At 41.4% G+C, this 25019-nt stretch overlaps 1 protein-coding gene across 1 annotated transcript in view; it reads right to left on the reverse strand.

Annotated features, from left to right (window-relative positions):
• Window positions 1-242: 242 nt before the first annotated feature.
• sdc2 (syndecan 2) overlaps window positions 243-25019 on the reverse strand; it is a 44223-nt gene continuing 19446 nt past the window's right edge. Inside the window, exons 2-5 of the mRNA XM_034124383.1 lie at window positions 8358-8472; window positions 7464-7636; window positions 5519-5648; window positions 243-2715 (exon numbers count right to left, since the gene is read on the reverse strand). Of these exons, the coding sequence (XP_033980274.1) occupies window positions 2552-2715; window positions 5519-5648; window positions 7464-7636; window positions 8358-8472 (582 nt within the window). The 3' untranslated portion in view covers window positions 243-2551. The remainder of the gene's footprint in view (window positions 2716-5518; window positions 5649-7463; window positions 7637-8357; window positions 8473-25019) is intronic.

Here is a 25019-nt window from a genome sequence, read left to right on the forward strand (position 1 = left end):
TTGATATTCCTATAAGCTGCTACAAAGGAACAGGTATTTATGATTTATATATGGCTTAATCCTAAAAACTATTGATTTATTACATTTATCTGGACCCATATGTAACAGTTTTCTATTGGCTGGAAACAATAAGCCACCCAGTGAGAGGTGAAATCACAACAGAGGTAGCAAAGGGTTCAAGCTGTCTGCATCAGTGCCGCTTTACCAAGATACTTGAGAAAAAGATGACACAGGCGGCTGGATATTAGGCCACAATGTTTATTCAGTAGTGTTGTTTCAACTTATAGGTACAATACTGTCAGCTTTTGTAAGACTAAAAAAAAGTTACCATTACAGTCATCCATGCTCACAGAATGCCAGTCAAGTCGTTTACACCCGTCCTTTGTGTACACACCCGCCTCGTGCTCTCCTTGAGCAAGAACATTTCCAAATGGTAGGCACTTTGAAGGTTTAAAACATTTGTGAATATACATTTATATATATTTATATATCTTTTCATATACTAATAAGCAATTAGACTCAAAGGTCAGGTCTCCTAATAGAGAGAAAAACAACTAAAAGAGTGAAGAAAAAGAGAAAGAGGAAACAACATGATGTGGCCATGGTGGGGGGGGCTGGGTCTGAGGGGGTGGTGGGAGTAGAAATACTGTGAGTCTTTGGGTTTTTCAGTATAATTCAGTACCATAGGTGCTATGAAAAGAGCTGGAAACAAATGGGGAGAAGGGATAGTGGATGACAAGAGGATCACAGACATATTTAAAGAAGAGAAGAAGAACAGAGGGAGGGAGATGTGGAGAGATGAAGAGCTTCGTGTGGGTGGTGTTAAGAGTTTAGACGATGTGACAGCATCTACTTCACAAAACTGTACAGCTGAAAAAGGCAACTTCACAAACCTGCCCGACAACACGCGTGCGTCTCTTAAGAGCAAGTTCAATTAGACGTAACATTAAAAAAAACGACAGTAACTTGTTGTCATGTGACCTTAACCCATGTGATGTAGCTACGTGGCTATTTTTCAGTAGCCTTATATGCGTTCAAACTTAGGGTTTGAAACCTGGTAAACAAACTCCAAACAGAAGCTCTTTTGAAATGCCTGCATGGACCACTAAAAAAAACACAGCCCTCAATGTGAGTGTCTTTTCAAAGACTATTCAGACGTAACACTGGACTCTTACATTTTCTGTGTAGCCTTATTTATCAATCCCTGTGAGATAAACTAGGTTTCTTGCGCTGGGGGGGGTTTGTGTGTTGTTTGCTGCAGAGGTATGTGCTCTGCATGTGGGGATTGGGCCCCTGCCCCATGTGTTTGTGTCCAAGCAGTAGCAGGCCTCCAGTGAGCAGATCTCTGGGCCTAAAGCATCAACACCGGGACAGGGACAATAACACCAGGCTACACGGGTGGCTAAAACAGAGTTGAGGGGATGGCGGGGGTTTAGAACTCAACTGGCCGTGATCCAATCTGATTCAAAAGAAGGTGGTGGTGGTGTGGGTAAACAGAGAGGGAGAGGAGATGTTAGGGTGCTAGCATAGTTTGGGTGCAGGGACTAAACTCCAGCGACAGATCGGGGGGGGGGGGGGGGGGGGGGGGAGCGGCTATGGGCCAAAAACACCACAAGCCACAGAGAAAAAAACGTCACCCCAAAACACTCCACATACACTCCAAGCTGCACGATAGCAGTGGAAGCAGAAAGCAGTGAATGTGCAATGAGAAAGAGAATGCATTTAAATAGAAATTAAGTTGAGCGAGACATGAAACAGAAGCGAGAGTTGTGATTTTTCTCGCGCCTTGACACACTTATTTTTATCTTGTTCCTGGTTTGTAAATAAAACGCTGTTGAAAAAAAGAAGAGAAAAAAAAGGCTACACTGAGAGAAAGAGAACAAACAAAACAAGACATAATGAAACGGTCACGTTGGACTAAAAACTGATGTGAGAGCAAATAATAAACATTGTAACCTGAAGGGAGGACATTTACATTGACCGTTAACAGCGTTAATATGAAGACCAAAGAGCTTCATCAAAACTACAAAGGCATTTTTTTAACATCAGAGAAAAGATAAATTAATGTAATACACCTTTAGAGATCAACAACAGACATGCTAGGACAAAAGAAAAAGAAAGTTGGATTGACAGAATAATTCAATTCTAGTATTTCCACGTTTACATTTTTTCTTTACAAATAACATACTGCTACAGTTAAAAGTAGTCAGCGAGTAGAAACCGCTCCTTTGACAGAAGACAGATGCGATACGTTTCCTCGCCTTTACAGATCCTGATTTTTTTGTTGTTTTTCAGCCTTTTCAAATAATACACAAAATGTTTAAATACACTGAGATTTGCCATAAAATGAGAAATGCTTGGTTTTCATTTTTTTTAAAGAAGAAAGAAAAGGTCTTAATTACAATACTCTATGCAAAAGCTTTCCTTTATGCTATTATCCTCAACCAACTCAAAAACATTTTGTTGTTTCTTGTCGTTTGTGTGAACAGGTTTGCTGTGGACTGTTGTTGACAGTCACTCGCGGTTTCGCTGATCTGATGACGGGATGGTTTTATGCATAAAACTCCTTGGTGGGGGCCTTCTGGTAGGCGGCGCCGGAGGGTTTCCTCTCTCCCAGATCGTAGCTGCCCTCGTCCTTCTTCCTCATGCGGTAGACCAGGAGGAGGATGAGGAAGATGGCGAACAGGAAGCCGATCACGCCGCCGGCAATAACAGCTGAGAGAGGAAGAGACAGAAAGGTAAGGGAAAGTCAAAATCGATATCTACGAAGAACGAGACCTCGAATGACCTAAGCCAGCGTTTCTCAAAGTGTGAGAATAAAATCTTGCCTAGGGCAGCAAATTGGCCAGAGAGACAGAGAGCGAGAGAGAGCACACCTTTATCTATTTAATATAGCCTAGTTGTAAAAAATAAAGTAAGAAATGTTCCAATGTGTACTATAGGACAGCAAAAGAGGAGTAAAAGTAGCTCACGACTTGTTTTATTTTTTGAAAGTAGCTCATCCTAAAAAAGGTTGGAGACCCCTGTTATAGAACGATACATTTTACAATTTTAAGCTTGGCCTACCATTGTATTGGAGCGATGAGGAACAGGTGGGGCTTGAAAAGGCCCACCTGTTCAAAGTGGGGAATGACAGAAAAAGTTTGAGAACCACTAACCTAAGCCATCTTCTTTAGTCTCAAATAAATTGCCTTGTTACTTGTTAGACGCTTTTATCCAAAGCGACTTACATACTCTATACTGTGGGCAATCCCCACAGGAGCAATTTGGGGTGAAGTGTCTTGCCCAGGGACACAACGACATGCTGACTGCAGTGGGGTTTGAACCTGTGCTCCCCTGATCCGAACACCAAACGCACTACACCAGTGCGCCACACGCCTTGTGCAATCGATTATGACACAGTTAATTTTAGCAACCGTCTCAGCTATTCTTGTTGCAACACATTCCAATACTAACGCAATCCCCCAGCCAATTATGAAAATGGAGGGGTTAAATGTTGTGAAACTAAGTGGCAATTTTCTGAGCTGAATGTTGACATGAGTGCTGTTACTTCATGTCGATTGGAAAACTCTTTAATGTGTCTTGCAAAGGTTCATTTAACTTCTTCCAATGTGTGTCCTGTTGGTGAGTTTCCATTAAGAGGGTATTAAGAATCCAATTCTTGATTGGTTCACAGAGCCAGGTTTTCCCAATGGTGGTGGATTCGACTCAGGCTGTATTAAAATAAGAGGCTGAAGGCATTGGCTCATTGGCTAAGAAGTTGGATAAATAAAACCAATGGGGACAAACAGAGCACAACCAGTCCACCATGTCATTAACTAAAGCCTATATCTGCTCATCAACTGGCTGATAAATCATCACAAAACCACAATATTGCCAGCCATCCAGCCATAAGTCCATCTGAGCAGATAATTGCAAAAATCATAATCATCATCATAAATTATAATTCAAGAATATGTGACATAAGATAACGTTTCATGTAACAATTGCAGGGGCACCAGAGGAGCAGCCATTTGCTGTTTTGGACTCTTCTAACAGTTGTGATGGTTATTTAAGATGTGTGTTATATGGAAATGTTGCTGTACCCTACACTCTTTATCCGACACATTTTTTAACCAATAGGCCAACAGTGGTTTAACATTAAGGGTAATCTGAATGAAATGTGCCCCCCCCCCCGCCTCCAGCTTCGACCCCCACTAATGCTCCTAACACGCCACATGGGCTTATTTCACTCTCCCTTCCAATTATGCTTGTATTCAGTTCCTCATTGCTTTCTAATCTGTTTAGGGTCCCTCCCGGTGCTACAATCGGCCCTCTGCTCCACTTTACGTTTCCACACACATGTTGACCGGCCCCATGGCCTCATGGGTAAATATCCTGGCAAACCACCAGCTGCTGAGCTACAAGAAGCAGTAACGCAATGCGGAGCAAATAAATGAAAATGACATCAACGCCAATTATTTCCATGGAAGTCATACAGGAGATGAAGAGTAATGGCTATGATACAGCAGAAGAAGGGCAAAGGAGATATGGGCGATAACAGAGTATATTTATTATACATATTTACAGGCCTTGTTAAAGACACTGGCAATACTCACTATCCTGGAACAATATGCAAATGAAAGAAATGAGACTGTCAATCGGAGAGATGCGAGATGTTGTCTAACTGATGCTGTCCTGGTTTGTCCTCGCTGATGTTGTTCCTGCATATTGCCAGCACCAGATGGGTATCACAACAGAGTGAAAGTGAGGTGCCAATCAATGTTTGCCTCAGACACGTTGGCGAAGAGAGACGGCACTACAGTCATCAGAGGACTGTGATTTTCTCTCCGATCATTCCCCTTCCATCCTCTTTATTTATTCAAAGCGACACACGCGCACAGAGGGACGCAGATGGACTTTATTAAAAGATCATTAGTTTGAGAAGTGTAATAAGTGGGAAACCCTCAGGGGATATATTTCCTGTTCTGTTAGCCATTCACTATAACTATGCTGACATTTGGTTACATATAAGAATTTGAGAATCATTAAATGGCAAATTCAATAATTGCTCCCAAACTGCATCAAATAATTAATTGGTGGAGCGTAAAACAGAAAAACACCTTAATTATGGGCTAAAATATTAAGAAATAGTTTGACATTTTGGTAATAGGCTTTCTTGTTGAGGTTAATTATACCGAGCTATACAATAAATATAAAGCCAAGACTAATGTAGTTCCGCTTTAAGGCTGGAAACAGGAGAAACCTGGCTCTGAACTAAATTATTTTGCCTAGCATATTATAACTTAGCTATTCCCTCCATCCTGGTGGTCAATCATCCAATCAAACTCATCATATCTGTGCTCAGCTCCACATGAATCTGACCTGGGCATCATCTCTAATGTTAATCTGATATACCATCTATTGTCCAAATATTTAAAAGAATACTTAATTTGGAACACAAACCAGAGTCAAACAAATAGTACATACTTTCTCTACGTACTAAGTAATTTTTTTTGCGGTTCTTTTTGACACATACCTGCCAACACCTCAGTCCTCTGGAAAAGGTTTTCAGTGCGGACCTCGACGGGCTCCTTGGGGGACCCGGGGGTGCTCGTTGTACTAGTCATCTGGTTCTTCTGCATGTCCTCTGTGACTGGCACGGGGACCTGGATGAGGGAAGAAAAGAGGATTTAGTCTCAACTGGCAGATTACTTCTATAGTCCTTCAGTTGTTCTTGTCTCTGTGTTAAGTAGACTAAGGTTTGCTTAAGTGTTATGGAATGAGTCCTTCCTGCAACTATCAAAACTGATCATATTTGAGAAATAGCTTGACATTTCGTGAAATATGCTTTTTGGTTGAGAGTTAGAAAAGAAGATGGGTCTCCATTTAATAAGGAATTGCAGCCAATTACCTTAGCTTAGCATGAAGAGACAGCCTGGCTCTGTCCAAAGGTAAAACATCTGTCTACCAGAACCTTTTAAGCTCAGCAATTTACATAACATCGTCGTGATATGAAAGTAATATCTCGCCTGCATGTTTCATCTCTACAAAACTAATCTGTAAAGATGTCTTTTAACAGGAGGTTATATTGTGGACTATTTCTTAGCCGCGTGCAGGAATTTCTGAGAGTGTTTTCATCCCCGTGAAGTTAACAAGCAGCCAGTGAAGGTTACGTGCCCCATCAAGAAATATTCTCACAACAAAAAAATATAAAAATAACAACATATACTGTGTCCAATACTGAGCTTTAGAGGTCCTGGTGAGTGGATATTTGTACCCTTTGAGGGAACGAGGCTTTCTGACCCTGGCTTTTCAGTTGTTATGCTAAGCTAATCTAACGGAAGCATGCCAGTAAAGCCTATAGCCACAAATTGTAAGGATCCAGATTGCCCAAAAATATCAGTTCAAGACCTGAGTTTTTTCTGGGGGTCAAGGAAAAGGAGCAAAGTATCTGGGCCCTTGTTTCCTGTGTATAGGGTGCAAAAGACTTAACTGGAACTGGGCCAGGGCATTTGGCTAAGGGGGTAGTGGTGACAGAGGCAAGAGGGAAAAAAATGGAACTGGGACAGTTAGGCTTGGCTTTGGGTTAGAGACCATGACGACTAATCCCAAACAGATGTAGTATCCAGTACAGTGCAGTAAGAGTGCATCCCACAGAAGTGACATCTAGGATGCTTCCAAAATATGTGATTATGTCGGAGAGAGATGTAATCCTCCACGATTTGCAATGGAGCGAAAACATTGAGAACTGACGTGACCACTTGATCTTTATTCTGAAAGCGACCTCATGTCTCTGTTATCACAGGGGATGTGATAACATACTGGGTCAGCTGGAGACATACTGGGGTACTGTGTCACTCTTTGTATTGTGTCTTAGTATTATAAACCTATAGCATATGGCACGAGGTAAACATGTTCCTTGATGTTTTCATGTAATAGTCTCATATAGTTTGAAAACATTGCTCCTTTGCTTCGATAAGCAATACAATTCTCATACTTTGATGTTAAATATGAAACTAAAGCCAGGAGATAGTTATCCAAGCTTAAAACATATCGTATGCTAAGCTCAAGCTAAGCTAACTTCCTCCTAGTTTCAGCTTCATATGTAAGATACATTCATTTTATATTTTAAAAGATTGGATACTATTTCAAACTGGCTTTTATCAAAATCATCAGCCATCTGATCAACCAAGCTAATAAAACAACATACCATTTTTTCTTTGACACATCTTCTTCATTATAGTTTTTTTAAAGATATTGTTAACCTGAGCCCCACCAACAACTTGGTGATATCATACGTTTGGAAACATTTGAATTATTATGTCATTCGTTCAGCATAGAGAAGACAAGTTCATTTTTAAACTGTAAAACACTGCCCATTACATTTCATGGTCCCATTTGTTTAAAAAACGTCAGATTTAATTAAAGTTGGCTGCTGTATCAGGCTCAAACCTCCAGTATCAGGCGGCTGTTCTTCTTACCTCTGTTCTGAATGGTTTCCTGGGTGTGATGTCTCTGTCCCTTTCTTTGACTGTGGCGATCTCCACCCTGGGGGTGAAATCTTTGGTGGAGTCCTGGGTGGGTTCTGCTGCATTGGGCTCCATATAAACCATACTGACAGTCACTGTTTCCAGCGCCACTTCTTCACCTACACCTGGGAGAAAGAGGGGGACAGGTAAAGAATGTATCTTTATTAAAAGGCACAGTAACAAGTCTAAATCTGGTATCACAATTCATGTGTAGGGACAAAATGTAAAGAATATGTTGTGTATTTGTACAGATCGGTAAAATATGGGCATTCATGCTATCAAAATGAAATACCACACTTACTTTCTATATAATGTTGATGCATTTTTTACAGTTTAAATCTCCTATACAATACAGAGTGGAGTACAAGGGGTATATTCACAGCGTTGGAAGGGCTATTTAATCACAGTCCTGTCCTCTTTTTAACTAGCACAGAGAACAGTTACATCTGACCAATGAATGACGGTTGTTAAGGTGCTTGAAGCCGGCACAGCAAAGGAGCTAATAAAAAACGACATGTAAAATGTGCAGACTTCCCTGTGGCAGTCTAGGTGACAAGGCAATCTCAATTAAAATCTAGTGAGAGAAAGACAGAGGCGCCGATGGAAAGAATAGACAAAGAGAATAAGAGACAGGAGAGAGATAAAGAGGACGGAGGGAGGTAGTGACACTTCAGTCTGCTGGTGAAAGATGCAAAGTCTCTACGTTCGCTACAGCTACCTGCAGGAGACTTGAAAATGAATGTCATAACGCTTCTGGGTAATTGCCTGCTGAGCTTGCAAATGTGTCTGTATCTTCCCCCAAAGAATGAGAGTATGTGAGGATGTGTTTTGGGGGTTGGATCTTACCTGAGCCAGACCCTGAGTTAAAGTCATCATCGTCTTCAGGGAAGTAGCCTCCTGAGCCTGTGTCATCCAGGTACAAGTCGTCAGCCTGAGAGGAAGTCTTGGCTGCGTCTGCTATCTGCAAAACAACAAGATAACAAGGACGTGTCCTTTTAATTCACATGTCTGTTAATAGAAGCCTGCACCGCATCACATCCAGTGAAGACCTTGACTATTTCCATTTCCAACATCTGCAGTTTTTATTTGTGCTACTAAATCATTTATTAAAACCTCTTTGCTTTGACCAACACTTTACTAGATGATTATCTAAAAGAGGATAGATCAAGGTGTCTCTGTGTGTGTGTGTGTCCTTCGCATATCTCAAGAACTGTTCATCCAATCTTTTTCACACTTGGCAGATGTATTGCTCACGGTCCCAGAACTTGCAGAGTCAAAGGTCACATTCAAGTATTCATATTTTGAATAAATAGGGAATCAGTGCTCTGTGCAGCAGTTTGGACGGGCTCTGTTACTGCAGTTAGGCATGTTGTTCCCAGCTGGTCTGTACAACAGAACTGTAATTAATATTCCTTGATTCAACTAGCAACAGCTACTTTATCACTTTATTTAAAAACATTTTGTATTATTATTTCAATGTTGTATTCTATTTGTTCTTTATTTTTACCTTGTGTGAATCCTGTTTTTAACTCTGACCCTCTTGCTGCTATAAACGCCTGAACTTCCCCAAAGGGATAAATAAAGTTCTATCTTATCTTATCTTAGCACAAGCAGATAGCCTTCTGGAAAAAGCCTGGTGGTGCAAAATGTAATGTTGTTGTGACTCTACATCTAAAATGTCAACCTGCTAGTGCTGAAGAAAGTCAGGGTATCAGCCAAGGGGTCAGGATATATTATAAGGGGAATACAAATCAGATTAACAGAATTAATTAGCCATTTTAAATTTGACTTAAATTATGCACAGGTGACTGTCCAATCACAACATGTAGCTCCTCCCACATCATCGTTGTCTAGACAACAACCCTGAGTGGTGGGAATGTTTGTGTTCCAGCTTAATGGAGTGATTGGCTGAAAAGACCACCGTTTTAACAGTGCCCGTTTGTTTTAAAAACACTTCCTCTCACGGTGCGTAAGTCGAGACTTTAACGATAAATAAGATAAGAAAGAGGAGTTTTCGCTCTAAAGTGGCTTGAAGAGCCAGATGCATGCTGGACACTAACGTATAGCAGCTGTTTTACTGAGTGTGTGGGGAACATGTAACTATTTATATGTTGTGTTGTGAGTGTGTGTGAAGTTAGGTTGAGTGTGTGTGTGACCGGAATAGCTATAATGCATCCATGGCAACATCTATTCAACTCCTTCTCACCAATCTGTCGTCAGCTGTACTGGCCCTTCTCTACTGATAGTCCTGCTTTAGAAAAAAAGAGTATAAAGAGAGACCCCCCCCCTGCAATATATCATGTGTGTGTGTGTGTGTGTGTGTGTGTGTGTGTGTGTGTGTGTGTGTGTGTGTGTGTGTGTGTGTGTGTGTGTGTGTGTGTGTGTGTGTGTGGATAAACCCAGGGCTGAATGAAGGTAGATTGGAGAAAATAATCACTTTGCTTGACAGGAAATAATAGTTTTTCTTTGTTAAGGACAAAGAATAGGCATCCTGTGAGAAAGCCAAGTAAATCGGAATTCTCATTTGGTAAGGGAAAAAAGGTAAGACTAGTTTTATGATTACAAAAAAAATAAAATCCATCACACTTTTCCATAGCTTTTCATCTTCTTAAAAAGGCGTGTAATCTCACAAACTATCCCAAAAATGTTATAGAGTAGCTAATACTCCAAATCAAGACGTTGAAAATACTTTTTTTAGGATGTTTGTTTTATAAATGTCTTCAAAAATAAAATAAATACATTGTTTACGTTTTGTTGCAAGCAAGTTTCCTGTGAAAGTTTTTTAGCAATACATAACAAAAACTGAGAAAAGGCCTCCCTTCACTTACGTCTCTGCTGCATTTCAGAAATGTAAATCACATTTGGGGGTATTCTGATGCGAGTGTGTTCGGTAATTATTTTAAGTCATTGTCTGTGCATATGTGTGTTTGTCTGGAGTAATGAAAGAGAGGCCTGGAACTCTCCATAACAAAGAGGCAAGGAGTACACTCAGCTAACAACAGAGTGACAGAGGCGAGATGAAACAGAACAATACGCATCTCCAGCTCTCCTCTCTCAACTGCCTCTGACTTCTGGAAGAAAGGCCTTTCACCGCTGAGCCCCCTGATCAAAGAGAGTATTTGTTCAAAGCAACTTTATCTTAACCTCTGCTGCCTTCTTCTGCTCCAAACACAACCCCCCCCCCCCCCCCTCCCCTCCCCCTTTTCTATCCCTTGCAAACCAATTCACCGGTCCACAGGTCTTTATGCATTGGCGATATGAGCACAATGGCCCAAAAGAAGGCAGGCCACAGATCAAATGGTGACAAAGGACACTAATGAGATAGAGGCCACACACACATGCATGCATGAGTGGATATGTTTTACAAATGTATGCAAGCATTCACTGATTCATTGATTATGCATACATTAGAGGGAGCAATTGAGCATGTAACAGGACACTGCGCACACACATGCATGGACCCGTGTGAGGAAATGCTTAACGACTTAAGTATTCACAAAGAAGCTCCAACTCCCTTCCAGCCAATTGAACATAGATTTCAAAGACATACTTCTAATGAAAACACTTTCACCTGACTTGTTAAGTGAATAAATGGTTATACGCACAAGCCATCAATCCCTTAAGATGCAATATAAGGTCTGCAAATAATTATTTATTTCATTATAGATTGATCTAGTGATCATGGGTCCTAAAGTTAACATAATCTTACTACCAGCACCTCTAAAACATGTTATTTCTTAATAATCAATCAAATCAAATCAATACACGTTTTCTTTCTATTTATTAATAAGCTTGAAAAGGGCCAATGGGTTGACTTTGGTTAGCCCTGAAAAGAGTCAGGCAGCTGTTTCCAAACGTTTTCAGTCTTTATGCTAAGCTAACCTTACCGGCTACTTCCCTTTACCATAAGGAGATGCACATTGTATTTAACCTATAACTCGCTGCAAAACAATACGCTCATTTCCCACAATGTGAAACCTTTCTTTTAACCATTACAATGAGTACACATCCAACCAAGAGTATACTTTTCAGATTAGCACCAAGGTAAGTGTCCAGTGGCTCTGTTTATTTTAGACTTGCAAGCACACCGACTCTCTGTAATCTTCATGTTTCAACACTTTGAACAAAGAGTTTGGATTAGAGAGGTTCAACTGTAAACACCAAATCAGTCCATATCTGAGAGGAGGAAATGGTCTGTTTGACCTCGATAAACTTTACCGACTTAACTTGCCACAAAGAGAAACACACAATCTAGCAAGGAGTTGTGTAAACTTGATAAAGTCGAACTTTTTTTCACTTACAGAGGCTGTCTGTGCACACAGCAGCTCAGATTAACTTCCTCTCCTTATCGATACATTGACATTTACAGGTAGTTTCTGCCTAAGGCCCTTATCGCAGAGTCTGAGCTGAACCAGACATCAGTCCACCAACAAATAAAGCAGAGCGGACGCCGGACACCAGTCAGCTGACAGATGCAGCCTCGCAGAAGTCCACCGTTTGCATGGCTGCTCTTGGCTAAGGAGCAATTATTTGGAAAAATCCTGCAGAGTTACTTGGAGAAAAAGATTCAGGGCAGGAAGCTTGTAAAATGGATCCAGTTGGAAAAATGTAATCCAACAACTTTTTGCCTCTGAATGTTGAATGAACAGTTTCAGAATCCCATCTATTATACAACAAAAGTATATTGATTCTTCCCTCTTTAGAAACAAAGACAAAGCAATTTGTCTCCCTTTCGTCGTCCGCATTGACTACATCTAATGTCTCATGTGATATTTAAGAGCCAGAGAAAATGGAAAATGTAACATCTGCAGCAACTTAATATTGAATCATACATTGTAAATCGTTTTTTATAGCAGCTAACAATTAATGACATATCATTTTGTAATGAAGGGATCATTAAAAAAGCTTTCCGAAGTGTTAATAGTAAAGTTACCTTTTGCTGTTTAACATTTGTGAGGGATGTATTCCATGTTAAATCATCTAAAATAACACACTACAGAGTAAAAGATGCTGACTTATACTTCACTATGACAACCAGTATCAAATAAAGAGCGTTTTCTGGGAAATTCACGCGTCAAAGACTCTCTCAGTAGCTCTTCATAAATGAGGCGTAACTTTCCACTAGTCTTGCTTTAACAAGTGTCATTTTTCGAGCTCAAGCTGTACACCTCGCAGTGGGTTTAAAAAAAGAGCATGCTTGAGAGGGAGGAGGCCTTGGAGCAGTGTAGCAGAGAGAGGAGCCGACAAACAACCATGTTGTAAACAGCAAACATACACAAAGGCACACATTCTCAATGGGACAACACACTGCAATCACTGTATCTGAACATCTTCTCCAGGTTAAAACAACACACACCATGTGCCAGGCTTCTTGGGCAACGTTCATATTTCACACTTAAGCTCTCTGTTAAAAAGCAGCACATTCATTTGAATGAGGCCACTGCCTGAGCGCTTGCCACAATGAAATTCAATCTGTCACCCTTTAAAGCGCTGTGCTGGCAATATAAACCAGTAAATCACCATATTTCAACAGCCATATTTCAACAGCCATATTTCAACAGCCACATTTCAACAGTCATATTTCAACAGCCATATTTACGTGGAAATTCGCCACAATGACATATAAGATGATTTGGCCTTGTGATAACTTTCCCTATTCTTGCTGATCATTCAGACTCATGGTTATCATAATCACATTGGAAATTCTGGCCATATTAATCGTGTCATCAGTTCCCTGAAACAACCGACATTGTCTAACCCAGCTTCTTGCTTCGTTTTTTTTTTTTCGGTCTGAATGTCCAGTGTGCTTATACGAACACATCACCGATCTTTTTAACCTTGAGCACAAGTTGAATATGCGTTATTTAACATCATCAAAGCATATTCTAGAGACCAAAGAGCACTCGACCCCTAGACTTTATTTGAAATGTGAAATCTAGTTACACACGGCCTTGTTTGAGCTTTCTAGCACTTTTCATCATTAGGGTGATTATCTAGTCAATTCTTCCATGCAGATTCACACTCAAGTCACACAGACAGTCATTTTGACACCCTAACAAGCAGGTCCTACATAGTCTGACTAAGCTCAGTGAGAGGGACAGACACAGAGAGAGAAAGTGAGCAAGAAGGAGGGCGAGCTGCCATAATGAGCAAGTAGCTAGCCATGTATGCCCCTCTATTAGCTGGGAGAAGAGCTGCCGTTACTGGCATGTCTGCCTTCTAATGAACTAATAAGCCGGGGGGGGGGGCAGCCTCCACACTGTCTCTCTGTCTGTCTCTCGGTCACTCTCTCTGCTGGACATGCATCCTCGGAGAAGAGCTGCGGACCTAGACTGAACAAAACATAGATGGCAGAGAAGGATTGACTAAGAAGAGGAGAGTGTGAGATAAAGGAAAGAGTGGGGGTGGGCAAATAGTGTGAGAGGATGTAAAAGAGAGAGGGGAGGAGGGGGGAAATAACCCACCGCTGCAGACAATCCCGTAGCCTGGGGGTTGCTCTGCTAAAAGCCTGTCAAAATCTCAATGTCCGTGCCTAGCAGGGCTTGAAAGGCACTGTGTACAGTCGGTGCGAGTGTATGTGTGTCGGTGTAGTGTTTGCGTCCTTTCTAAAAGAAGATGGATGGAGGTGGCGAGGGGATATGTTTGGAGGGAAATGGAGTCATCTGAACTAACCCTGGGCTCCTGACTTCCTACTGTTGACACTCCGCTCTCACTTCTAACACAACAAATATTAGCTCAACTCCCAAGTCACACCGAGGTTCCTCAAAGGAGTGAAGACGCACATGAACATCTGCGTGGCCATGAAAGCACCTGCGGGATACATAATGTATGTGTCAACCAACACACACACACACACACCAACCATTATCCAGATCTCACATCTTAAGGCGTGAGATGAATACACATCATAACAGCGACTTCAGAGAGAGGAAAAAGGGGAAAATAAATGAACGGCAGACAGACTGATCCTCCGTCGTCGGTCTGCCGTCGTCTACGGTTCTTAACCATTTCCTTAACCAGTTAAGCCCTGAACCTGTTTTTCAGGTCTCAGGCTCGAAAATGACATTCCCAGAACAAATGACTATATCTTCACTTCTAAAAGTGGTAAATTCATAATCTTTTTTCTCAAAGCAATGATAAAGCTGTGAGTTGGATGTAGAAAAGTCAGAATCAATATAGACTTTATTTATTTTTAAGTAAATTCAGATTGAACATAGTAAAAAAATTTAAATTATAGTGTCCGTCCAAAAAAGAAATACTTATAGTGAAAACCACCCTTGAATGATGGGATCAGAGTTCCCGTTAGCCGGTAATTACCGGAGTATGACCGGTAAAATATGCTGAAGACCGGCAAATCTAAATCTCTCCGGTCAAAATGTCCGGTCAAAATAATTTCCCCTTTAGCGCAATACCGCTTCAGTTGCGCCACTTATGTGACAGACAAGAATAGTCAATTCTAATGTCTAACACTTAATGTGGAGAAAGAGATGTCCTGTATGGTTTGATTGTGCGTTGATCTGTTGGTAATGCCTCGGGGTTCCGGTGGGCATGTAAACAAATGCATAATGCTGTGCTATACTTTGCGGCCTCACCCGGTTGCATAGCGACGCTTATTGTTTAGGTGTCTTTTAATAAGCAGGTAGTCATATCATTAGCTAGAACTAGCTAGATCTGATCGATATGGACATAAACGCGAGTGAAGTCTAATCTGACGGGAGAGAGATCAGCTGCTGCTGACGAGTCGACATGCAGCTCTGCATGATCCCCTGCAGCGGCGAGCGGAACAAAACACACACTTCAGGTTAGAATATCACACGTAGCTATTTTAATTACCTCTCAAACTACCTAAACTAGTTATAGATATGTTTAGTTTTACTGTCGGGTCCTTACTGATCCGCGAGCTGCATGATATTGGCTGTCAGGAGAGGGAGAGAGCACTCCGTTTTTTATTCCCGTGTTTTTGTAAGTTACTGTACACTTTTGAATAATGTAGTTAATCTACTATAATTAGTTTGTTTAATATCGAATTATATCAATTTGTTTTAAAGCTCAATAAATAACAAAGAAGACCTTTGACCGGCACTTTTCTACTTTTGTCCGGAAGATTTCAACTTTAACGGACATGTTGACCGGCGAAAAAATATTCTAACGGGAACTCTGGATGGGATAGAAGACTAAAAGCTTTAGGAATCCAAACCATAACATATAATAAGTACCCTGTATCAAGATTGATGCAAAACAAGTAACATTTGACCTTTTTAGAGAGGTTTAGCAACCACAAAAAAACACTTCTGGGGTCATTTGGGTGGATTTGCCATATTTATGGCCCCCCTCGGTCGATTTTGATGATTGACACCTCTTTTGAACCGTTAGAGCCAATAGAAATAAGAGGGAAGTTCCTAAAATCCACCTACACATTACCATTGAGGAGTGAGAGTGATGCGCACGCAGTTTGCCCAAACCGAAAGCTATGTTACGCTCTGAAAACTAGGTTATAGCCATAAATATGAAGATGGATTATCAGTAATCATTTCAAAGTGACACAGACACATTGAATTAACCTTCAGCAGCGTTTTTATGGATTTAATGCCATTGAACACAACTTTTCATCAGAAAAACAGCAAAGGTAAGACATATTTGCCGTTTTGGCTCCGTAAAGCTACGTGGTGTGTTGTCTGGGTTTGCCTTCTCTGCCATGAATCTCAGCTTTACTCTGATATCTTGTTTGTGCAGATCTGATAAGTAATAAAGTATTTATACCGTGAGTTCTGTGCTAAGTGCGTTAGCATTTTTTCATTCAGGGCTAATTCAGAGGCTTGGTATTACCCTTGTGTTTCGTTTAGCTAAAAATGATTAATATTGTCTGATAGCTGAGTTTCTTCCCGTTAAGTGGGTATGAGACATTCATAGTTTGTTTAATGTTAAGAAGCCCTCAGACGCTGTTACTTGCAAGATGTTGCGTTTTGCCCTCGGTACCGGGGGCATGGGGGTCAACTGGTTAAGCCTACCTCAGAAGTGCATTCAGCTTAGATAGAACCACAACAGAGAAATATAAAACTACCCGTCTCTGTTTTTTAAGCATAGTGACTCACTGTTTAAGTCATTGTGCTTCACTACCACCCCTGCTTTATATTTAAAAGTGAAAAATCTACAGTAGATGCACATTAGCCTTTTTAATTGCAAACATGCCACCTCTCGTATTAATTTGATTCAAACATGCTATACTTCACTAATTGATGCGATTAGTCAAAACAACACTGCAGTTTTATAATTGATTTATCTTTTGACTCATTTATCAAGCAAAATGACAACATTTATGGATATACTTTCTCACGATAAGTTACAGAAGGTGATATGATTGCTACTGATCTCATATCTGTACGCTAAGTATTAAGCTACAGGACGGTAAGCTTAGCTTAGAACGGAGACTAAAAGCAAGGGGAAACAGCTTGTTAAATCAAAATGTAAAAGCGACAAGTTTTAAGAAGGGTTATATGTCAACTTTTCACAATTTTGTTTTGCTTGGAAATGTAAAAAAATAAGGTTTGAAACGAGTTTTTAGAAAAATATAGCTGTTTGAAACATAATGTTACATAAACTTAATAACTTGATAATATACACAAATCCTTTAGTTTTTCCGGTTTTACTATCTTTTATAATTGCATGCCAGAGATTATTTTGCCTCTATATTTGTTTTCACTTTGCCAAATTCAAGGTTCTTGAAATGCATACTGTGGAAGCATAAGTCTGGATTGTCTGCTTTGTTCTGTCTTGTGGAATAAATCAGTTCTCATTATCACAATCAGCTAAATCTGCATCTATAATACCCCTTTCACACCAACGGTGTTTCAGGGCCGGTTCGGTGCTGGTGCTTGAAAAGCACCGGGTTTTCCTGTTCACACCGCAGCGGAGCAGCGTCATAGCTCCGGAATCCGGTTCGTTTCGAGCACCAAAAAGTTGTCCGTCTAGAAGCAAGAACCGCATACGTCACGCTTACGTCGGAGGGGGGCGAGATTAACCTGAGCTAACACTTAAGGCGAGTACGGCAAAATACAAGTTGTAACAAGCAGTAGTGCTGAGCAAAGTGACTAGAACGCAACCACACACTTGTTAAAAAAAACACACTTTATAAAGTCAGGCAACACTAACCAGGCTTCGTGTGATTCTGTTTACTTTGACCATCCGTTCGCTGTTATTGATCATTGTGGAGAGCAGGCAGACGTTTTGTTTGTTATTATAGCAGCTATCGGATGGAATCAATACATGGGCTGCACAGGTTGTCATGTCCGACTATCACAAGTAGAATCATAATGAAAAATACGTCGGTAAAAAGTGCCTGTAGAAAACTGCTTAGCAAGTAGTCAGTTTAGCTTCGGTTGCTATGCTAACATCACCCATGTTATACCAGAGAAACTTTCATAACAGCGTTGTGATGCCAAACAGCGTCAATTCAGACTGACACCAAACAGCGTCAATTCAGACTGACACACATTCACTTAAGGGGAACTGGGGATATGTATCAGCTGCTTGTGTGACAGTCAGACAGTGAATACTTTAGAGCCGTGTGAGCTAACCCGGAGCTAACGGGAGAATACACTCCCGTTGAAGAGCATCCGGCCAGCACTGCAGCGGTCGGTAAATGCCGCTGAAACACATTAATAAACAATGAACCACGGCACTCTGGAGAAAAGTATAAGGTTGGAGAAGTCGTTATTTAATTTAATCTGGCTTCGTATGATTAAAAGCAACGCAGTCCCCGGCCCGTTGTTGTGAGGTGAGCTCCGGCGTTGGGGAGAAACTCAGCGACGTAAACTGTGACGTCATGACGCAGCAGCGGCAGCACCAGTCGGGCTCTGAGCGGTGTGAAAAGAGCCGGCGCTAAACCGAAGAACCGGTTCTGAACCAGAAAAGCTCTAGCACGGAGCTTGAACCGGAGTTGCGTTGGTGTGAAAGGGGCAAAAGAGAACTCAATATGTGAAGGGGGGGAGTGTGTGTGTGTGTGTGTGTGTGTGTGTGTGTGTGTGTGTGTGTGTGTGTGTGTGTGTGTGTGTGTGTGAGAAAAAGAGCTTGTTAATCCCTAATTAACAAAGTAAAGGTGGCAGATTGGCCTGCTGTCGTTCACTTTATCTGTTCTACTTGGCCTTCCACAGATCCATGCACAAGGTCAATACAGCAGCACAGTCTAGCTCTGCCCCTTTCCACTCTGCTGTCAACAAACCAAACTCCCTCTACAGACCCTCTCTTCCTCCCACCACCCAAACATGGCTTATGTAATGTGTGAATGTTGAGGTGGTCAGCTTTGTTACAAGTTGCCCTGACAGTGTTCAGATGTCCTGTGGCTCCCTTCTTCCACTGAGGCTCATTAGTGTGACATTTACAAATTATATACCCAACTAACAAGAACAAACTCATGAAAGGATATGTAATAATTAAAATTGATGGACATAATAATACCCTCCCAATGTCATTGAATTGATGTTTGGAGAAGTGGAGAGTAGTGACTGGAAAAGACAAGTCCAGGAGAGTTGGCGACAAATTGGCTCCCCTGGATTCATGCAGCATCAACCATCACCAGAGCAGACAGCTGCTGCCATCAGGGAAGAAGTATGAAAAGCAGCTGGAAACATCATGGTGTTGTCATTAGAGACAGTGGAAATAAATCAGGATAGGAAGACATTCAAACATTAACTTTGTGCCGGAACACCTGCTGATGGCTCTTAAAGCTGGAGGCATGATAGAGAGAAAGAAAGGTCCCTGAGTCATGCATGTGAGGGGTGAGGATTGTTTGGAAAATGTAAATAACAGCAGAGCAGGCAGTAACAACCACCTTGGAGAGGATGTCCAAACTGTAACTCTAACAGGCCAGAAAAAAGGTCTGTTTGTGTGTGTGTCTGCCTTTGTGCTCTTTGAACCCACTCTAACTTTGATTGCCCTCCCAGGGATCATACTAAGGAACTAATTGATAGTCTTTGAGCCGTGGGCTAAGGAGAGGGGGAGTTCCTGCAGGAAGTCAACACAAATCAAACTCTCTCTCTGAGCCCTTAAGGTCTGGAGCTGCTCCAGCCCAGTTGTGGCGGGTAACAATTGCTGTGTGCAGAAGTGTGTGTGTTTATGTGTGTGTGGGTGGGACGGAGACAGACAGAGTTGGAGAGGAAGTGCAAAAGAGAGAGCCCAACTGAGACAAAGAGTGTGGTGCTGTCATCTGGAGTGGAGATTTACAGTTTGCACACCTATAGGCTTTTATGCTATACAAAGCATGACAGTAGTCTACCTACCTCACTTGTTAACTTATAAATAGCTTGCATCCATTTCCAAAAACTTGAAAACACATTGCATAAAGTCAACACAAAACAGCTTTACATACATTTGCAACAAGATGGTGAGTTCCTTTTTTTCAGAGGATCAACACTATACAATTACTTGGGAATGGGAATTTCATCCCGCCTCCCCCTGACTTTTTCCGTTTTCTCCCTGCGCCTAAAGGATTAGATGATGTTGCCTCTGTAGGTGACCCCCCCCAACCCCCCCCTGCTCCCCCCAGCTGAGCTTGTGGGTGTATTCGGCTCAGATTCATATCGTCTCCTATTCCAAAACAAACGGCCGTCTGACATAGAAAGGCATACACCACATTCCACAGGGCTCAAGCGCCACCATAAGGGGGCTGGCAGGAGACGGAGGGGTTTCCAGCTCAAACTTCCAGGGGTTCCACACGAACCTTTGGTGTGGGCAACTTATGGCCCTTCTAAATCTGAAGGTGGATCACTGTTAGACATGTGAGCTGTTTTGTTTTGTTTTAATTTTGTTGTATGTATGTTTATGTATGTTTTGTGTGTGTGAGGACCCCAGGAAGAATAGCCAATGCTCATGCTAGTGCTAATGGGGATCCTAATAAAGAAATAAAATACATGATTTATGGGTAGTTTCCGAAAGGTGTCTTATTGTCAGAAAATCCCGTCTATTTGGAACACATCAATGAACCACACATTGCAATGAACATGGGATCTGTAGTTTATTCTGAGACAATCCCACATACACCATCCTGCTTGCGTAAATACTCTTAGGCGCATCAAATGTGTATTTATCCGCAGCTTAAAATAGTCCCAAGCAAAAACACTGTTTACTACTGCTGGGAACTACAGAGCTGGGTTGTTTAGGGGAAGGCATTTCAAAATACATACATGAAGTATATATTCTTGGCCAGTTTTAATGGGCTTGGGGTTCAGAACCACAGACGAGGGGAAGTCAGAGAATACTGAGAGACAGACTAACACATTGTAGGTTTTGGTCCGAAAAAGGTAAATACATCTCATCATTAGATCAACTTATGAAAGTATTTAGCTATGTTTTTAGAGGACTTCCCGTAGGAATCCTAATAATATAATGCTTTTCAAGATACGTTTTGACATGGGTGAAAGAAGACAAGATGAGTTATCCATTTGTTCTTCTGACACTGGCCTGCACACTATTAATAAAAGGATGGGAGCAGTCTTGAATGGTTACATTAGCACAAGTTTATGTCCTCATAAAGATTAAGTAAACGGTCTGCAGGACAATTAAATACAGCAGACATTTCGACAAGTGCTGCAGATCAAACGGACGTGTGGGCTCGCTGGCTCAGCCTTTCACTGTGCAGCTAATACACAGACTTTCTGAAATATATGACAGATCATCTACTTTCTCAATGTCAGAGCATCGAGAACAAGAACGGCTGGTTGTTACAAGGACTTTTTGTTGATGGACAGACGTAAAATACACATAATTCTTTTGCCATGTTAGATTTGTGACTCTGGGCATGACAAGGCCGACTACTATTTTAGGTTTCTCAACAACTATCGGATGGATGATCACACAATGTGACACCAGTGCTCTGCTCAATGCTCCAACCTGAGCAATGTTTAAGTTTATGACCAAAGTCCTTCTAATTAGCAAACAGTATAATTTAAACTACAAATTATACTTGTGGGCATGTTAACTCAGAGTTTCGCTGTGTCTAAGAATGGCCTCAGATTTATACTTTAGCTCCTTAGTTTTTCTTGATACTTTCTAGATTTCATTGTTTTTACTTTAGCTAAGAAGTAACTTAGTAGAGCCTAAGAGGGGCTATCTGACTCAGCTCTAGTTGTATATTTCTCTAACTCCTAGCATGTTAACAGTGCATGGGCAGATCTGTAACCCTGCCTACCATAGCGTGCTGCTTTTGAACTAGCACCACATGCTCCATTGTTGTTCCCCTTCCCATAGGCCAGAAAGACACAACATGGAGTGTCTATGATTTCCTCCCATGCAGTATTGCTTCCCAACAGGATGAAAGTCAATTTCGTGGTTTCCAAGAAAAGCAGATGCATGCTGACAGACCACTGACGGTGCCAGAGGGAACAATGGTGCTCGCCTCACTCTCACCCCAACCTGTCTAGTTGTGTTTAGAAGCTAATGGAACAATGGAGAATGCTCAATTGAGTAAAATAACTGTGTAACATTCTTATCTCATAGCAGCTTTGTGTTCTTCTAAGTAGGTCTCACATGCTGCAAGACATTATAGCTGATTTACTTCATCAAAGACCACAACATATTTCAGCACTCTAATTAAAGGCTGTCTGATGCCGTCAAGAGGCTCTCTGGAGGCCCTGATCAGATTGAATGTAAAGTTAATGTAAACCTTCTCACTGTGAAGTTTCTCCTTGAGCGCTGCCAGGACTCATAAAGAGGGGAACAATGTGGAGCTCATGTGGCTTCAACATGGCCCTATTTAAAGAATACCTCAGTGCTGTGGTATCCAGCCTCATGGACCGTAACTGGCTTTCTTTCTGCGTTAAGCACCAGAAGGAACTCTGAAGATTCCCAGGCCTAGTGGGCTCTGCTGCGGATCACTCCCTCTTCTCCTCCCTCCATACGCCTCCCTGCTTGCCCTGTCCAGCGATCGGGAGCAAGGGACATTCCTCAGCACCGTTAAACTACCTCTGATACGCTCGGGAAAGCCTAGATTCTTTGTCAGCTGTGAAACTCTAGACACTGGGAAATGGGCTTCACCTTCTAGTCATCTCTGAGGCTGAGGAGGGGGGAAACAGGAAGATTTGGTGCAGCACGGTAGCTTTCTTCCCTCCAGACAGGGGAGAAATATGAAGCTTAAGAGAAAAGCTTGAGCTGAGCAGTGTAGAGAAGAGCACACGCCGAAAGGAGAGGGAGAGATTTAAGTGTGTTATATAAAACAGGTTTCATATTCAGTATCTCAAAGACTTCAATAACCTGAAAGCACTAAGGCACAGCATAGGAACAATGTGGAGGTTCTCCATTTAGCTGGAAGTGATAGCACAGCCCACATCATGAATACCATATATCAGGCTCAAACCACTCGCAGGGACTCAAAATGGAGTCGAGTCACACAACTGGCAGCAGCTGTATGAATAACAAGAGCTGATAAACAGAAAGGAGTTTTCCTTTGAACCATCTGCTGGAGGAAGAGAAGAGCCCTTATGATCCCAAACTGACCAATCACCTGTTGAATCTTAAATGTCGATTCCTCTATTGAAGTGAGTGTATTTACATCTTGAAAACTCTAACAACAAATCATGTTGTTATCTCTTAATTGATGCCTCTTTAAACCTGAATTAACTGGTTTCTTTGGCCCAAATAATAAAAAATATTGTGTAACAATTATTTAAAAGAAAGAAAAAACCAGTAAGTGCTCACATTTGAGAAGTTTGAACCTGATCATACCTGGCTTTTTCATCAAATAAGTTTCAAATTATTTTTGTGTATATCAATTACTCAACTAATTGGATCAGCTCTAATTTAGTTAACTTTCACATACAAATGTCTAAGTTAAAAATATTTTAGGTTTTCATGAAAAATGACCAAATCCGAAAATATTGCTAAATTATTGTGTAAACTATATTTGATGGCCTTTAAATTAGGTTTACAAGGACTTTGAGAGCCCAAAGGTAGATAGATGAGGAAAAAAGCGAGCCAACAACAAAAGGAGTGGACATATAAAAGCCTTAAGTAAGGCCATTACAGCTGATACAAACAGAATTGTCATCAACATCATTACTTTCCTCCTTTAATTAAAAGCCACCTCTGGCTCCCATGGCAACCTTTAGCTGCACTAAAAAGCTCCTCTCTTTCTTTCCCTCTCGTGGCCAACAAATGACAAAGCCTGCAGTGCCCACTTAACCTGTGGAGAACATTAGCATTGTGACAAAAGCGTGTTCTGTCAAAAAGGTCTCGGTGACCCGCCGTCACTTTGAATAAAACATGAAACTAAGCGGGCATATGGCCCTTCATCGGTGCCACATTTATATTTCTCTCTAGCCCCCAGAACAGCAGATTTTCAGTCCTTCACCTGAATCACATTAGTACGCACTTAGCTTAACGTTAAGCCCACAGGTGCACATTATTCAAGACCCGAGCCTTACGTCTATGCGAGAACAGGAAATGAATAGTTATGCTGCTAACTTAGAAGGTATTCTCCCAGGAGCTGCAGTGCATATTAGAGGAAGTCGAATAAAGAGCCTGTATAACATCCCCCGTAGCTGCCTGTACAAGACCTCGCATCTTTCAGGCCTGCGATGTACTTCTCGGCTCAGTGGGCAGGAATGTGTGCATGTACATTCGCCTCTATTTAAATGCGTGAGTGACTGTCATCTACCTCTCTGCGCAAACAGGCTGCCTGCTCCCTTGATGCGAGGGGTTTGGTTGAGTAGCATGTGGCCCAGAACTGAAGCTCCGCTGTGCTCAGCTGCTGTCGGCCGCCAACAGACAGACTTCTGGTTGAAAAAGCTGGGAAAGCGGAATACTAAGAGAGGGTGCCAAGACCATCTGTAAGGGAGTGTGAGAGAGAAAACAGGTCTCTCTTTATCTCATGTCCTTGGACCGGCCTGCTAAGCGGACAGGGGGCGGATGGATGGAAACAAATCTTTCAACAATTATTTGTGGAAGCTTAACGTCAAGCTTATGGCACAGTGTACTGTATATAATGAGTGTACACATAACTCGCTGCCAACTATTTTAATGATAAAGTAATCTTATAGGACATTCGTCAAGCAAATTCCACTCTGTTTGTCATAACAAAATAGCCATTTAAAGACGCAACTGGGCTCTGGGAAGTATTGATGTATATGTTTGGGAGTTCATTGATGAAAATACGAAAGACATTCACAGACAAATCCATATTAATATATTAAAATATATCAAAATGTATTAGCTGCAGCCCTTTGCTGACATCATTGGTGGATAATGTCAGCAAAGGTTAAGAGTATTTAAATAATCTTGCTGATTTTTGCTTTGGCTTTTGTAAATATTGAATGCGGAAAAACCAGGTGCATCATGTATATGCATTGGGTTTGTTCAAAATAGCCACTGCACCTGCATAATATTGGGATGCTTTCTAAACAAAGTGGACTGTAAATGTGCATTCCTCTACAATACATTTGAGCCACGTATACAAACACTTCTCTGGGACATTCCTGAGAACAAATATCCAGGCTTAGACAGTCATTTTCTTCTGACAGA

Source organism: Trematomus bernacchii, unplaced genomic scaffold, assembly GCF_902827165.1.
Source record: "Trematomus bernacchii unplaced genomic scaffold, fTreBer1.1, whole genome shotgun sequence".
Classification (NCBI taxonomy): domain Eukaryota; kingdom Metazoa; phylum Chordata; class Actinopteri; order Perciformes; family Nototheniidae; genus Trematomus; species Trematomus bernacchii.